The sequence below is a fragment of the Sabethes cyaneus genome, chromosome 3 (assembly GCF_943734655.1).
Source record: "Sabethes cyaneus chromosome 3, idSabCyanKW18_F2, whole genome shotgun sequence".
Lineage (NCBI taxonomy): Eukaryota > Metazoa > Arthropoda > Insecta > Diptera > Culicidae > Sabethes > Sabethes cyaneus.
Window position 1 is genome coordinate 242097418 of NC_071355.1, and position 13870 is coordinate 242111287.

General features: G+C 37.8%; 1 protein-coding gene across 3 annotated transcripts in view; it reads right to left on the reverse strand.

Moving 5' to 3' along the window:
* Positions 1 to 3041: 3041 nt before the first annotated feature.
* The window catches only part of LOC128742021 (probable G-protein coupled receptor Mth-like 1), a 265014-nt gene continuing 254185 nt past the window's right edge, over positions 3042 to 13870 (reverse strand). For 2 of the 3 annotated variants that reach the window (XM_053838196.1, XM_053838195.1), the window contains 2 exons: positions 11988 to 12189; positions 3042 to 5288 (listed from right to left, as the gene is read on the reverse strand). In XM_053838196.1, the coding sequence (XP_053694171.1) occupies positions 5091 to 5288; positions 11988 to 12189 (400 nt within the window). In that variant the 3' untranslated portion in view covers positions 3042 to 5090. The remainder of the gene's footprint in view (positions 5289 to 11987; positions 12190 to 13870) is intronic. The other variant, XM_053838198.1, reaches the window with a different exon arrangement.

The following is a 13870-nucleotide window of genomic DNA, read 5'->3' on the forward strand; positions in this document are numbered from 1 at the left end:
ACCACCGGTTTCTCGTAAAGCATGTGATGCCAGATCCGGCCAAAACAAAGTGTTACCTTCGTGGAATTGAAGGAACCTTCGTGGAATCGTTATGTACGGTTTGGTGAATTTTCCGCACCCACAGATCGCCTTCCACACCAAGTATTTCTTGGCAAATTTCTTGGCAAATTTGGCAAATTTGTGGAACTTTCCCGGAACATCCAGGCGGGACTTGCCGACGAAAAACTTCAAACCGAGGATTTACTTGGCGTCTGCTTCAATGTAGATAGGTCTCGTCGTCCATTACGATGCATTTCGGCTGCACCAACCACTTGCGGTACAGCTTCCTGGCGCGGGATTTGGCCACCATATTCTGTTTATCGGTTCGGTTAGGCGCCTTACTTACCTTCAGGGCACGAAGTTCCGATACGCTTCATTGTCAGGACTGGACGAAATAGACGGAAAAATTGACCTTCTTGGTCATGTTTCGAATCGATAGGTTCGGATTGTGCTCACCTTCCTTGCCTTCACAGGGAAGGTCGTCTTTGCTTTTGATCCGCTGGATCGTCTAGGTCTGCTTGAATGATTTCACCACTCGGGACCCGGTCGAATGGTCGATTCCCAACTGTTTCGCGACCCATCGGTGGGACTGGCTTGGATTTTCCACGACCGAACGCATAATTTGTTGTCGAAACACTTTTCGCTTGGAAGCTATCTCGATAGCCACTTGATTGATTGTGACGAAATTCTGCACATGTAAACATTAAACTCTAAACTAGTTTTAATTTCATCAATTTGTACACGTTTATTGCGAGTTATACACAAAAGAAAGTGTTTTTTTTGAGCAGCAGTGCTGGAGAATCGTGCTGGTGACGCAGAACCGAAAGTCGCTTCCGGTATAGGATCACGAGGCGGGGTATGTTAAGGACAACTAGACTGGGCGCACTACCTGGCTTCCAGTCGATAAGTATACTTGTGAGTCGGTGAGTAAACGCGATGAGTGGAAGATATTGTTTCTGATTTTGACCGAGAGCCGGTCGAGTGAAGCACAAGAAACACATGTAAATGTTAGACTGAACATTGACGATGTATTTAGTGATTTTTATTGAAGAATCAATAAAAAATAATTAATCTATATATGAATGCTACACACGTAAATTAAGTGTGAAAGTCATATGAATATCTATATCATCTATAAGTCTTCAAAAAGTTGTCTGATAGGTATCTGAAATTAATCAACAATTGTAAATTAATGCCTCTTGTAAAAAAGCACTGAATAAAAAAATCTGCAGTTACCTCCGAAAGTATTTTCCAAACCAATATATTTTACTGTCTGCTGATTCGTGGCAGACGGCATAACCTCAAACATTTAACTTTAAACACCCGACAAACATAGGAAAACAAACGTACGAGCTCACCTTTTCAGGGTTTTCTCTGCTGCTCCCAGACAACTTGAAAGCGGCTCTCACTGAGAATGTCTAACCAATTTCCTATTTTCCTACGTAGGCATACTGTAGGTACAGGTTACTGTTCGTTTTACCCGACATCAGACGCAAAGACAAATAAACGATCACATCTTGCACCTCTCGGCCTGAACACAAACCGCAACTCATCAGTTCAGGAAAACCGGAATAGACTATTCTTCGGCAGCAGTAAAACCGCAGCCTGCTTCGGACATTTTACAACTTGGTTTAGGTTTAGGTTTTAGGGGTACATATCACTACTATAATTTGCGGTTATGTTAAATTGCTTGACAAGTTAGCCATGGCACTGGCCATCTGCAATGAGGAAATAAAATGGACTACGTACCCTGGGCTTCGACCGTGATTTTCGGTCTGGAAAATTTGACTGCTGCTTTTCCGAGCGACGTTATGTGCCAAAAAGTTGATTACAACAACGGGGTAAGTATTCTGAAAGCGAATTTTTCCTTCAGAATTGCATTTGAGCAGAACTTTTCACTTAGCATCATAATCACCTGCTCTTTTAGCTCAATGATGCTGGGTGGGAAGTGTCGGACGGGGGTGTGCAACCATTAACGATTATGACTTACTAATGACTTTCGCCGAGCGAGCGAGAGGTTCATCATCCCTTTCTCTCTTTGTTTCGCTTTGCGCTTCCATCATCAATGTCCATCCCCGAAGAAGAGGGAGGTTAGTAAGTATAGAATTTGCTGAAAGGCGTTGATGAACTTTGTACCTTTTCGTCTGCTACCTACTGCCGTATTTCAGACGTTGAATGCAGATGAAGGCAAGGCGCAGCCTTTGTTTTGCCGAAAATATGAGGCGGAAAATGTTTGCCTAATGTTGTTGGTGTTAAAAGCTTCTCGTTAGAACGTTGGAGCATAGTTATTGTTCGCGATGCAACTCTAATGAGTATGCCAAGTAGGTATTGCAACATCGATTTTTTCGTTTAATATAAAATTACTTGGCACTTTGACACTTAATAACCTGCGGTTGATTTTTATACCTGCATAGGATCCAGTAAGATGAAATAATATAGTGGTCGTTCCCAAAGCTCAGTGTAAATTATTAATAGCTTTCACAATCTCAACCACTTGTTTACAATACACAAAGTGGCAGATGCAGCTCCTGAAAGATCACGCAAAAACTAACAATATTTCAATTGAAAACACTTCGACTGTCACAACCTGTTGTATTTGGTCGCGAAGCGACGTTTTACAGACGTGTATGAATAATCATTTGCATAGGTTACTTCGATCGAACTGCTTTGCACTTCCGAAATGTCATAAATAGCATGGATTGGTTTTACGGTTCGACTGACTGGAAAGTATTAGGATTATAAATTAAACAATTTAATGTAGAGGATAAATTGAGTTGGGGAAATTAAGTTTAATTTAGAGCATTATAAATATATTTAACCTGCTGTATTCTATGCTTTACGAACACACAATTTACTCATAATTTATGATTAAATTCTATGCTGTACTAGTTGTTTATATTGTCCGTACTTACCTTCAGCGCCACTAGAAAAAATATTAAGGCCGATTTCGGACTTGTTTTGCACATAATGTAACCCACTTAACACGTTCGCTTTTGGTTGAATATTAGTTTATTTTACAGTTGATGAAAGTTAATCGTTTATTATCGTTCACTTGTGTTTTAATTTTATTCTTCACTTTTTTCGAGAACGTTTGTTTTTTCTTCGTTTTCGTCTAGGGTTTTGGTCTATACTGCCTTACACTAAGCACTGTTTGTTATTATCATTATTAGCTTCGTTGCTGTACTGTTTCACCAAACAGTAGCTAGTAAATGTTAGTCATAGCGCATTCCTTTCGCTTGTGTTTTTGCTTGCTTGCTTGCTTACTACTAGCGGTTGTTGTTAGTAGTCTTACCAGTTAGTATTCACAGAGAATCACAAATGTGTTATTATTAGCTGGAAATTTTGGCTTCCACTTTTCCCGCTTTTGTTCTTTGATAGCGAAGCTTTAAATATATATGTTGTGTGTTTGTGTTTAAATATACGCGATATTCTAAAAGGAGAGTTTCATTAAATATCTACTTTGTAATCGATGCGAAAATTTAGTTTCGCTATACGTTGCGCTAAATTTTCCAATACTGTTATTTGTATGCCAATTCTTGTTTTTTAGTTCGTTCGTTCGAATATAGAGTACGGTAGGTTGGCGAACAATTTCCACTATCGTTTATCAAACTGTTTGAACTGCTTAATTGTGATTGAATTTGATATTTGTTTTAATGATGAAGTTGGATCTACTGATTGATCTTTGATTGGTAATGAAGTAACAAGATGAAAAGTGTGATAGGTAGGTAGCTGCTTGTAATATTTACCATACTAATAGAGTGTTGTTTGCTCAGACTAGCAATCGGAAGTGGTGTTTAGTTACAGTTTACGACAGACTTTGCCTCTGACTCTGTGTGTCCTCTTACCGGTTACGAGGATTAAATGTGACTCTGATTGTTGTGCAAGAGTTATCACCGGAGTGCGGTGGGACTGTTTCAACAACGCCTGCTGCGATCTACCGTATTTATCTTAGTTACGCTATATACTGTGTTAGATATTTCGACAATATACTGAGTAAAACATCTAAAAAATCGAACTAACTGCTGATTAAAAGGTCTCCAAAACACGTCAAAATCTTTATTGTTTTCTAGTTTCAAAGGTTTCGAACTACAAACTGCGCCACCCGAAAAAGGGGCTGGCAAATACAAATCTGTAAACTACCGGTTTATGGACAGTCTACCGTCTATGCGTGTTAGTTTGTTTTGCTTCGGCTAAGTGGACGTATTTTGCGCTAGCCTATATTATTATTATTATTATAAATGTAATTGTTCAGTTGCCTTTGCGGCTTACGCTCAAATTGAAACATAGGGAATAAATATTACAATATTTACAGGAAGTTAGCGATGAATTAAAATGAAACGTGTACACATGGTGTGGCTTACTAGTTAAAAGTTCAACATCTTACCGAACCAAACAAAACAATAAAATTATATTTCAACTAATTTTTCTGTGGCTTTCGAAACTTTGTTGTTCGTTTTCCCGAGCACAGAAAACAGTAGAGTTAAGTTACAAAATATACAGAAAAAAGCAAGTTTTTTGTTTTTGTTTACTCAGCAAGGGCAACTAAATATTTACATAAACTTAAATCACTTTAGCTTAACGTTTGTTTTGTTTCGCTTTTTTTCTCTCTTTGTTCAAAGGCAACAACAATGGTTATTTGTCAAAAGAAAAGTATCTCCTCCTAGTTCTGCTGGGTGGATTAAACAATACCTAGCGTAGCCATTTTTCTGCTCTGTTACCAACTTACTTACGTACTTACTTACATTTCTAGAATTGTATACTCATGTGGTGGCAGTTTTGCTGTAAATGCGTTCTAAATTTCTCGAAAAAAGCCTTCTATAGCCTACAGTCAGCAAGTCCTGGCGTTCGTCCGAAGGACGAACCCACGGGACCACGGGAGAGGAAGCAGAAGAGAAAGAAGGAGAAAAAAACATCTTAGGTATCCTCTTTTTGTTGTTGTAGTTTAGGGTTAGTGCAGTTCAAATCCTTCCCATCCTTGCAGTACATTTTTTTTGCTCATCCAGGCTGCTAGTCGTTGTTTGCTGCGATCGTCCGAAACAATCCAATCCAATCTAGCAGACCGTTTCCATGGGCACCCGGTTCTGGGAGTTGGTCGTCGTGGTCGTATTGTTCGTGCAGGTGTTGTTCGTAACGGACTCACCCATCGAGGGCAGCCCGTGCGAGGAGCTGGAGTGCTGCGGCCCGTGGGTGGTGTTGGTGAGGCTGCGGCCGGTTTTCGAGTTCCACAGGCGCTTCATCGCGGACCAGACCTACGTATCGTAGGTGGAGGTTACAGAAAAAAGAGAAGAAAAAAAGGAAAACAGAAAAGAAAACACAGAGAACGGTGAGAGAAGCTGGACATAAATTTCAATCCTGTTTTGTTTTGGTCAGTGGAGCGCGAGGAGCAGGGGATCCGTGCTTGTTGTGTTGCACTGATAACCAAAAATGGCTTATTCGTGTGAGCGGGAATTAGGGGGAATTGAAATGAATTGCTTGTGCTTGTGGCGTTGACCAGGATGGTCAGGTGGAGGATCACCATCACCGAAGGATGCTTGTGGTTAGCATACTGGACTAGAATGTTGCCGCGTTCGACTGTACGAATTTGTTACTAGAGATTCTAAATTATGCGGCAGGAAGAGATAAATGTTTTTTATGGCAAATTCTCGCCCTATATTTCGATTTTTTGGTTATTTAATTTGACTCTTGGGTGGTAAAAGAGCCACTGAACCAACAAATAATGGCAACCAGGCAAAAGGTTCAAAGGGGTAAGGGCTCTTTGCACAGTATTTGCTAATATATTTCAATATTCAAAGCAAAGCATTTATAAAACATCTCTATGGAAAAAGGTTTTATCGAAATTCGAAAGTACTCTGGTTTGGTTGAAATCTTGGGTACGCTTAGTTGGGGTGATAAAGAAAAGAATAACTCTGGATTTTCCTTATCACTTGTACACTGTACGTCTCCGTAATGTCATTAAAATTGATCAAAATTATTAAAATCGTTTCAGTGGTTCAAAAGTTATGAATTTTTGAGAAAGACAGTCCCAAGATGAAACGTATTTGGAGCCACCCTAACTCAGGATGGGGCAATCAAGTGCCAAATTTCTGTTTGAGATTATATTTCTGTGATTTGGGATGTATTTGGGACTGATTTGGATTAGATCCCGAACGGATTTGGATTGAAAATGGATTGGATTTGTATTGGGTTTCGAATAGATTTGGATTGGATTTGGATTGCGTTTTGCTTGAATTGAAATTGGAAGCAGCCGGTTTAAAATTGGGCTTAATTTGAATTCCACTTTGATTTGGAATGAATTTAAATATGGTTTGGATTGTATTTCGATTGCATTGGATATGAACTAGATTTTGACTGCATTTGTACTGGAACCGGAATAGATAGGATTATAAAAATGTATTTAAATAGGCTGTTAATTGGATTTGGAATGGATTTGGATTGAATTTCGAAGGAATTTGGATGGTGATTAGATTGGAATCCCATTACATTTGATTAAGTATCGATTTGGTTGGCTTGGATACGTTTTCTATCAGATTTGCATGGAATTTTGATTGTATTTTGCATTGGAACTGAATTGGATTTGCAGTGGATTAGATCTGAACTAATTTGGATTAGATTCGAATGGGCTTATGATTGGATTTGGATTAGATTTGGATTGCATTTGAATTGGAACCGGATTTTCATTGGATTTCGATGAAATTTTGATTGAATTTGGATCAGAATCGGATTGAATTAGATTTAGAAAGGATTTCGAAAGGATTTGGTCTAGATTTGTATTAGAACCGAATTGGATTGCATTTCGATAGGATTTGGCTTGCATTTGAAATGAATTTTGGCTGTATTTCAATTGGACTAAATTTGGATTAGTTTTGGATCGGATTGAATTTGAATGGGATTTTGAAAGGATTTGAATTGGATTTGGAATGGATTTTGATTGGATTTGGATATAATTCGGATTGGTTTTAGATTGGAACTGGGTTGGATTGGATGTGGAATGGATTATGGTTGGATTTGAACCCGATTTTGATTGGATTCAGATCGGATTTTTATTGGATTTCAATAGGATTGGATTGGATTTGTATTGGAACCGGAATAGATGGGATTTTAAATGGATTCAGATGGAATATCAATTGGATTTGGAATGAATTTCTATCGAGTTTGGATTGAGTTTTGTTAGAATTTGGATAGTATTTGTATTGGAAACAATTTTGGGTGGCTTGGATAGGATTTCAATCGGATTTGCATTGAATTTTGATTGTATTTCGGATTGAAATTAAATTGGATTTGGAGTAAAAAGGGTTTGGATTGAATATTGACTGGATTTTGATTGAATTCGGATTAGCATTGGATTGGAATTAGAATAGATTTAGATTGAATTTATTTATATGAGTAAGAACCTAATTTTCGTTAGAGTTCGTTTAAATTTTTATTGAATTTGGATCAGAATTAGATTGAATAGGATTTAGAAAGAATTTGGATTTGATTTCGAACGGAATTGGTTTAGATTTAGGGCCGCAATTGCATTGCATTAGGGCCGAATTGCATGGGATTTCGCTAGGATTTGAATTGGATTGGATTTCGAATTGATTTTGATCCGGATTGAATTTTTATCGGACATAAATTTGGAATAGATTTGGATTGGATTTTATTTAGATTTAGATTAGTTTTAGATTGGAACCGGATTGGATTAGATTTTGAATCCATTATGGTTGAATTTGGATTGGATTCTTAATCGTATTTAGATAGGGTTACTATATTGGATATCGATTGGATTACGATTGGATTTGGATTTGAACCGGATTGGATTGAAAATGGAGTGAATTATGGTTGAAATCGGAATGGATTTAATAGGATTTGGATGTGATTTGGATTCATCTTAGATTGGAACCGGATTGGAGTTGATGTGAAATGGATTATGGTTGAATTTGGATTGGACTTTGACTGGATTTGGATGAGATTAAGATCAAATTTAAATTGAATTATGATTGGAATTGGATTGGTTTAGAATTGAAACCGGATTCGGATCGGATTTACATGGGATTTGGATGATATTTGCATTGTATTTTGTTTAGATTTGGATCGGTTTTAGATTGAAGCCCGATTGGATTGGATGTGGAATGGATTATGGTTGGATTAGGATTGGATTTGGGCGTTATTCAGATTGGATTTGGATGAGATTTGGGATAGTTTCAAGTTGGAATCAAATTGGATTGATTGTGAATGGATTATGGTTGGATTTAGATGTGATTTTCATCGAATTTCACCTGGATTTGGAATGGATTTGAATTGGAAATAGATTGGATTGGATGTGTATTGGATTATGGTTGTATTTAGATTGGACATTGATTGGGTTCGGATTAGATTTAGAATGAATTTGACTTGGATTCGAATTGGATTAGGATTGAAACCGGATTGGATGAGATTTGAAATGGATTTAAAACGGATTTTGACTGGATTTTAATCGTATTTGGGTAGGATTTTCATTGGATTTGGATTCGAACCAGATTGAATTTGATGTGTATATGATTGAACTTGGATTGGATTTTAATTGAATTTGGGGTAGATTTGGATGGGATTTGGATTGCATTTGGATGTGGTTTAGATTTGATTTGGATTAGAATTGGATTGGTTTTGGATTAGAGTCATGTCTTGAATAAATTTATTCGCGCAACATGTGCCGCAAAGTGCCTATGTGCAATGAGAGATTCTCTTCGTGTCTCCTTTCCTAGGTTTAAAACGGCGACATAAATGCATTCCAATGTAATTTTTTTAACCAATAGATAGCTAATGATGCCAACAATCGTTTCATGCAAAATTAATCCGTTCACGTCCGATGCATCGCCGTAATAAGATGGATGTCGATTAGAATCGAATTTAATTCCGGTCAGATTTGGGTTAAGGTCGGATTGGATTAGAAATGTGTCCGACATCGGAACGAAAATTGAAGTCCGGGTTCCGGTCCGGTCCGGTTAAAAGGCGGCACGAACTTTGTTATTCCGACTATAAAGACTAATAATCCAGTCCGATTTGGCTCTGTTCAGGTTCCGGAACAGGAACAGAGCCAAATCGGACCGGAATAAAGTTGGAATAACAAAGTTCGTGCCGATTTTTACCGGACCGGACTGGAGCGAACCGGACCGGAACCCGGACCTCAATTTTCGTTCCGATGTCGAACACTAGTTTGGAATCGTATTGGATTGGAATTAAAATGAATTATGATTGGAATTAGATCGAATTTTGACTGGATTACGATAGGATTTTGTATTTTTGAGTATTGGAATTGAAATTAAATTGGATTTGGACTGGATTTGGCTAGGATTAAAAATCGATCGGATTTCAATCGGATCGGATTTGGTTAAATTAGGATTGTGTTTTGAATAGATTTGCATCGAATTTGGATTGGAGCCAAACTAAATAGAGTTTTAAATGGTTTTGAATTAGATAATGGATTTGTTTTGTATTTTGATCGGACTTGGTTGGGAATCGGTTTGGATTGGATTTGGACTTTGGTTTTTGAATGGATTTAGATTTAATTTGGACTGGATTTAAAAAGGTTTTAATTATATTTGGTTTTATGTTATAGTAGATGGAGTATATTTCAGTTATACTTGTGATGAATTTGGTTTGAAATCGCGATGAATTGGATTTGAAATAGATTTTGATTAAATGTAGATCGATTAATTGGATGTGGAATGGATTCTGAATGGACTTAGATGGGATTTTTATAGCACTTGGATTGCTTTCCGGTGCGATTTGGATGAGATTTGAGTTGGTTTAGATTGGAACCGTATTGGATTGGATACGGAATAGATTATGGTTGGATTTGGATAAGATTTTTATTTGATTTTTGTTGGATTTAGATTGGATTTCGACTAGATTTGGATTGGTACTGGGTTTGATTGGATGTGAAACTATGGTTTGATTCGGACTGAATTTCAATTGGATTTGGATGAGATTTAGATCGCATTTGAAAATGATTTGAATTGGATTATGATTTAAACCGAATTGAATTGAATATAGAATTGTTATGGCTGGATTTGGATTGGATTTTAATTTTATTTGTATAGCATTAAGATGAGTTTTGGATTGGATATGAGTTGAATTGGATTTCGACTGGATGGGATTTGGATAGGATTTGGATGGTGTTTGAAAGGGATTTGGATGGAATTTCGATCGGATTTGAAGTGGATTGGCTTAGAACTAAACTTTGATTAAATTTGGATTAAAGTTGGATTGGTTCAGATTAAAAATGAATTTTGATTGGATTTCGAATAGAATGGATGATGATTGAAGTTGGATTGGATTTAGTGTGGATTTGAATTGAATTCTTTTTTGTGATTGGATTGGATTTCATGGAACTTTAATTGGATTTAGGTTGTAATCGAAATGAATTTCAATCGGATTTGGATTGGATTTGATTTTGATTTCGATCGCATTCGGACTGGATTTTGGTTGGATCGGATTAGATTTTGATTTGAGTATTGGATAAGATCTGGAATAGATCTTGGTTGGATTTGATTAAGATTAATAGGGTGTAAATTGGATTTCGATCGATTTGGATTGGGTTTTTATTGGATATGGATCTGACTTGGTTTGAATAAAATGAATTATTGAATAAAATATGATTTGGATTGGAATTGAATGGAATTTCGATCGGACGTAGATTGGATCAGATTAGGATTGGGATTTAGTTTGGAACCGGATTGGATTGCATTTTAAATGGTTCTTGGTAGGAATTGAACTGAACATTGATCGTATTTGGATTGCATTTTGATTGTACTTAACATTGGTATTGAAGTGAATTCGGATAGGATTTTCATTGGAATTCAATCAGATCGGGTTTAAATTAAATTAGTATCGCGTTGTGAACCGATTCCGATCGGATTTGGATTGAATTGCATTTTAAATGGATTGGATTTGGCTCAATTAGTGATGTCTACGTTCAGTTGTCTACGTTACTGAATAAAAACTAATGTTCCATGCAAAATGACTACCTTGGAATGTGTCATAAAAATGAAATAAAACTGTCGCAAACCATCAGATATTTTTTACCCTAGTGAGCTTCAATTTATCTACTTTATAGCATAGAAAAACCAGCGTGAATGGCTTGTGGAAAAAAAGATTCCCAGCAGCTCAAGTTTAAATCACTCCAACGGAATAGGTCCACCCACGGTCACCCGAAATGGGATTTTTGCGGTTACTATTATAACTCGGAGCCCAATTCGTTTCGGTTATCTTTTCCGTTGGACGGAATCGAGAACGAAAAATAAATTTACCTTCCAGTTGGACTAGACTAGGTAGTAGGTAAATCGTAGAAGCAAACTTTATTCTGTATACTTTTTTTTATTTCTTTCCTCTCTAGAGAATCATGGACTGAGGAGGAAAGTAGAAACTGCCGTGTGCCGGGTTTCCACTTCAACCAGCATATGGGCCGGAATGAAACACCACCCCGGACGGAGCCGGAAGGACGGACTTTTGTGGCGGTAATTATTATGTGTCCCGGGGGAACCATTCACTGACTTCGTCCGGGGCGGCGTTGAGCAAATTTGGTGGAGAATTTTCATCGCCAGTTGGAGCTGATAATTTCGGTTCGGAACAAAAAGAGCTTACAGAAACAGGAAATTAGTTCGCCGCGCCGTGGTGGTTACTTCTTGCTAGCCCAGTTTTGTTCTACCTAATGACAATTAAAATTAATTCAAATTGTGTTACAATGGAATGAACCAATTTGATTGTGTTGTTTAAATTGTGTTAGCTTGGTTGGTTGTTGGTTGGTTATCATCGTTGTGCTTTACTTGATCGTATAGTACAGCCGTTTGAGGCTAACTTTGGCCATCTGGTGTCCTTCGAGACGAAGCACTTGAATCTTTGCAACTTGAGACTACAAACAATAAATCGTTTCACATTGAAGGGAAGTGAGTGATTAAAAATCAAACAACGAGTGAACAAAAACTTACCTGCGGTTGACAGCCGACGACAATGAAAATGAAGACCCCTTGCAGTGCGTTGATCAGATCCGTCACCAGCCAGATGTAATCGGGACCGCCAAACACCCAGGAGGCCACGTCGGCGACCCAGGTGACGCCCATCACCACCACCAGCTTCATGCAGACTCGACCGAGGGCGGCACTGTAAGAGGGAGAAGAAACCAGACCGCGGCTAGTAGTGTTGTTGGGTTGAGTTGAGCAGTTGCAGTTGCACACAGGTGGTTGCAGTTGGTTTCGGTTTCGGTTTCGATTTCGATTTCGATTGCGGGGTTGTTTGTTTCCACGTGTTGTGGTGACGATCCACACACGCGGCGGGGTTACAGGTTTTGTTTTGGTACGCATTCCAGACGGAACAGAAGAAGAGCAAAACCAAGAAACGGAAGAGAGAAAGAATGCAACAGAACAGAAAAGGCATTAGTAGCAAAGCAACATGCTGCTGGGTACATGCAGTGGGTGGTGAAAGTTGGGTGATGAATGTTGTTGGGATTGAACATACTAGGTTAATGGGTGCAAATTTTATTTGGCTAAAAGATGTTGAAATTATCTAAATTAAGTAATGCAGGAATATTTACATTAGCATTCAAAATACGACTACAACTAAAAAATCTATTTTCAAGTAAGTATTTCGGCAGCATTGTTCAACGCTCATATAGACAATTTTCATTAGTTTAATATATGAGAGAATGGACGAAAATCAAGGAAAGTTATAGCTAGAATCAATAAGGGATAGTATTTCATTTTTAAATTGATTGCAGATCCTCCCCGCCAATGTAATGTAAGTCTACTTCTCCAAAAATGGTCAAGATTTTTAGATGAAACGAATTACTTTTTTTGTTTTAATGGATTTTTTAAATATGGAGTAGAGAGTATCGAAATAAGCAAATGAATTGATTTTGTGTTTATAATAATTTACTTTTTCATTAAAATATTAATAGAAATACACCGTTCATTGCATGGAAAGTGTGATACGTATACGAGGAATGATAGATTTGGGGGAATAAAACAAAATTAGGTATTAGACTACCTAATATAGCGAGCGGCAATAGTTTAGTGAGTAAAACATTCGGGTACCCCTGAAGTTTTTGGAACGTCTTAGTGGAATACCAATCATGACATTGAAGAAAACTGTTTCCGATTGAATTCCACTATTAATTTTATTCTCGACAGATATGTATGCAGGCTCCATCAGTGTCTTAGTGTTTGAAAACAGACACTGATTATTTTCAAGAATCGGGTAGCAAGCGAAAGAGCGTTGTCATTGCACAACCCGAATCCGACCCGTGACCTTTACAGGGAAGACTGAGGTAACGGAAGACCGATGCGTTGAACTGCTAGCAATCCCGCTATGTTGTTATTTCAACAAGTCTTTTGCACAAGGAATATGCAAGGGGTCTTTTATGTTTCCGGTATTGAAATCCGGGGACAGGCAGAACGTTAGAAATTTCCGTGGTATTCCAAGTTACGATTATAGTTTCATCATATTCATATTGCAATTTTCATGACCAATTTTTGGTCATAAAAGCCATAATAAGAGTATAATCAAACCCAAATTGTTACATGGGATCATTAGTTTGTCGGCTGGTTCTAAGCTATTTGAGATTATAGTGAGTGACATCATTCTCTCCCGTACTAAGAATTACATCTCTACCTTTCAACATGGATTCGTCCCAGGTCGCTGCGTTTCTACTAACTTGTTAGAGTTTACTTTATCGTGTATATCACATTATGGAGCAGAAGGCACAAATTGATGTCATATACACTGATCTAAACGCAGCTAAAATATCGCAACTTGGTGGTTCTTGTCGATTCGTTTAATGGTTGTTCAGGAGTTCCGCAGGGAAGCAACATGGGAC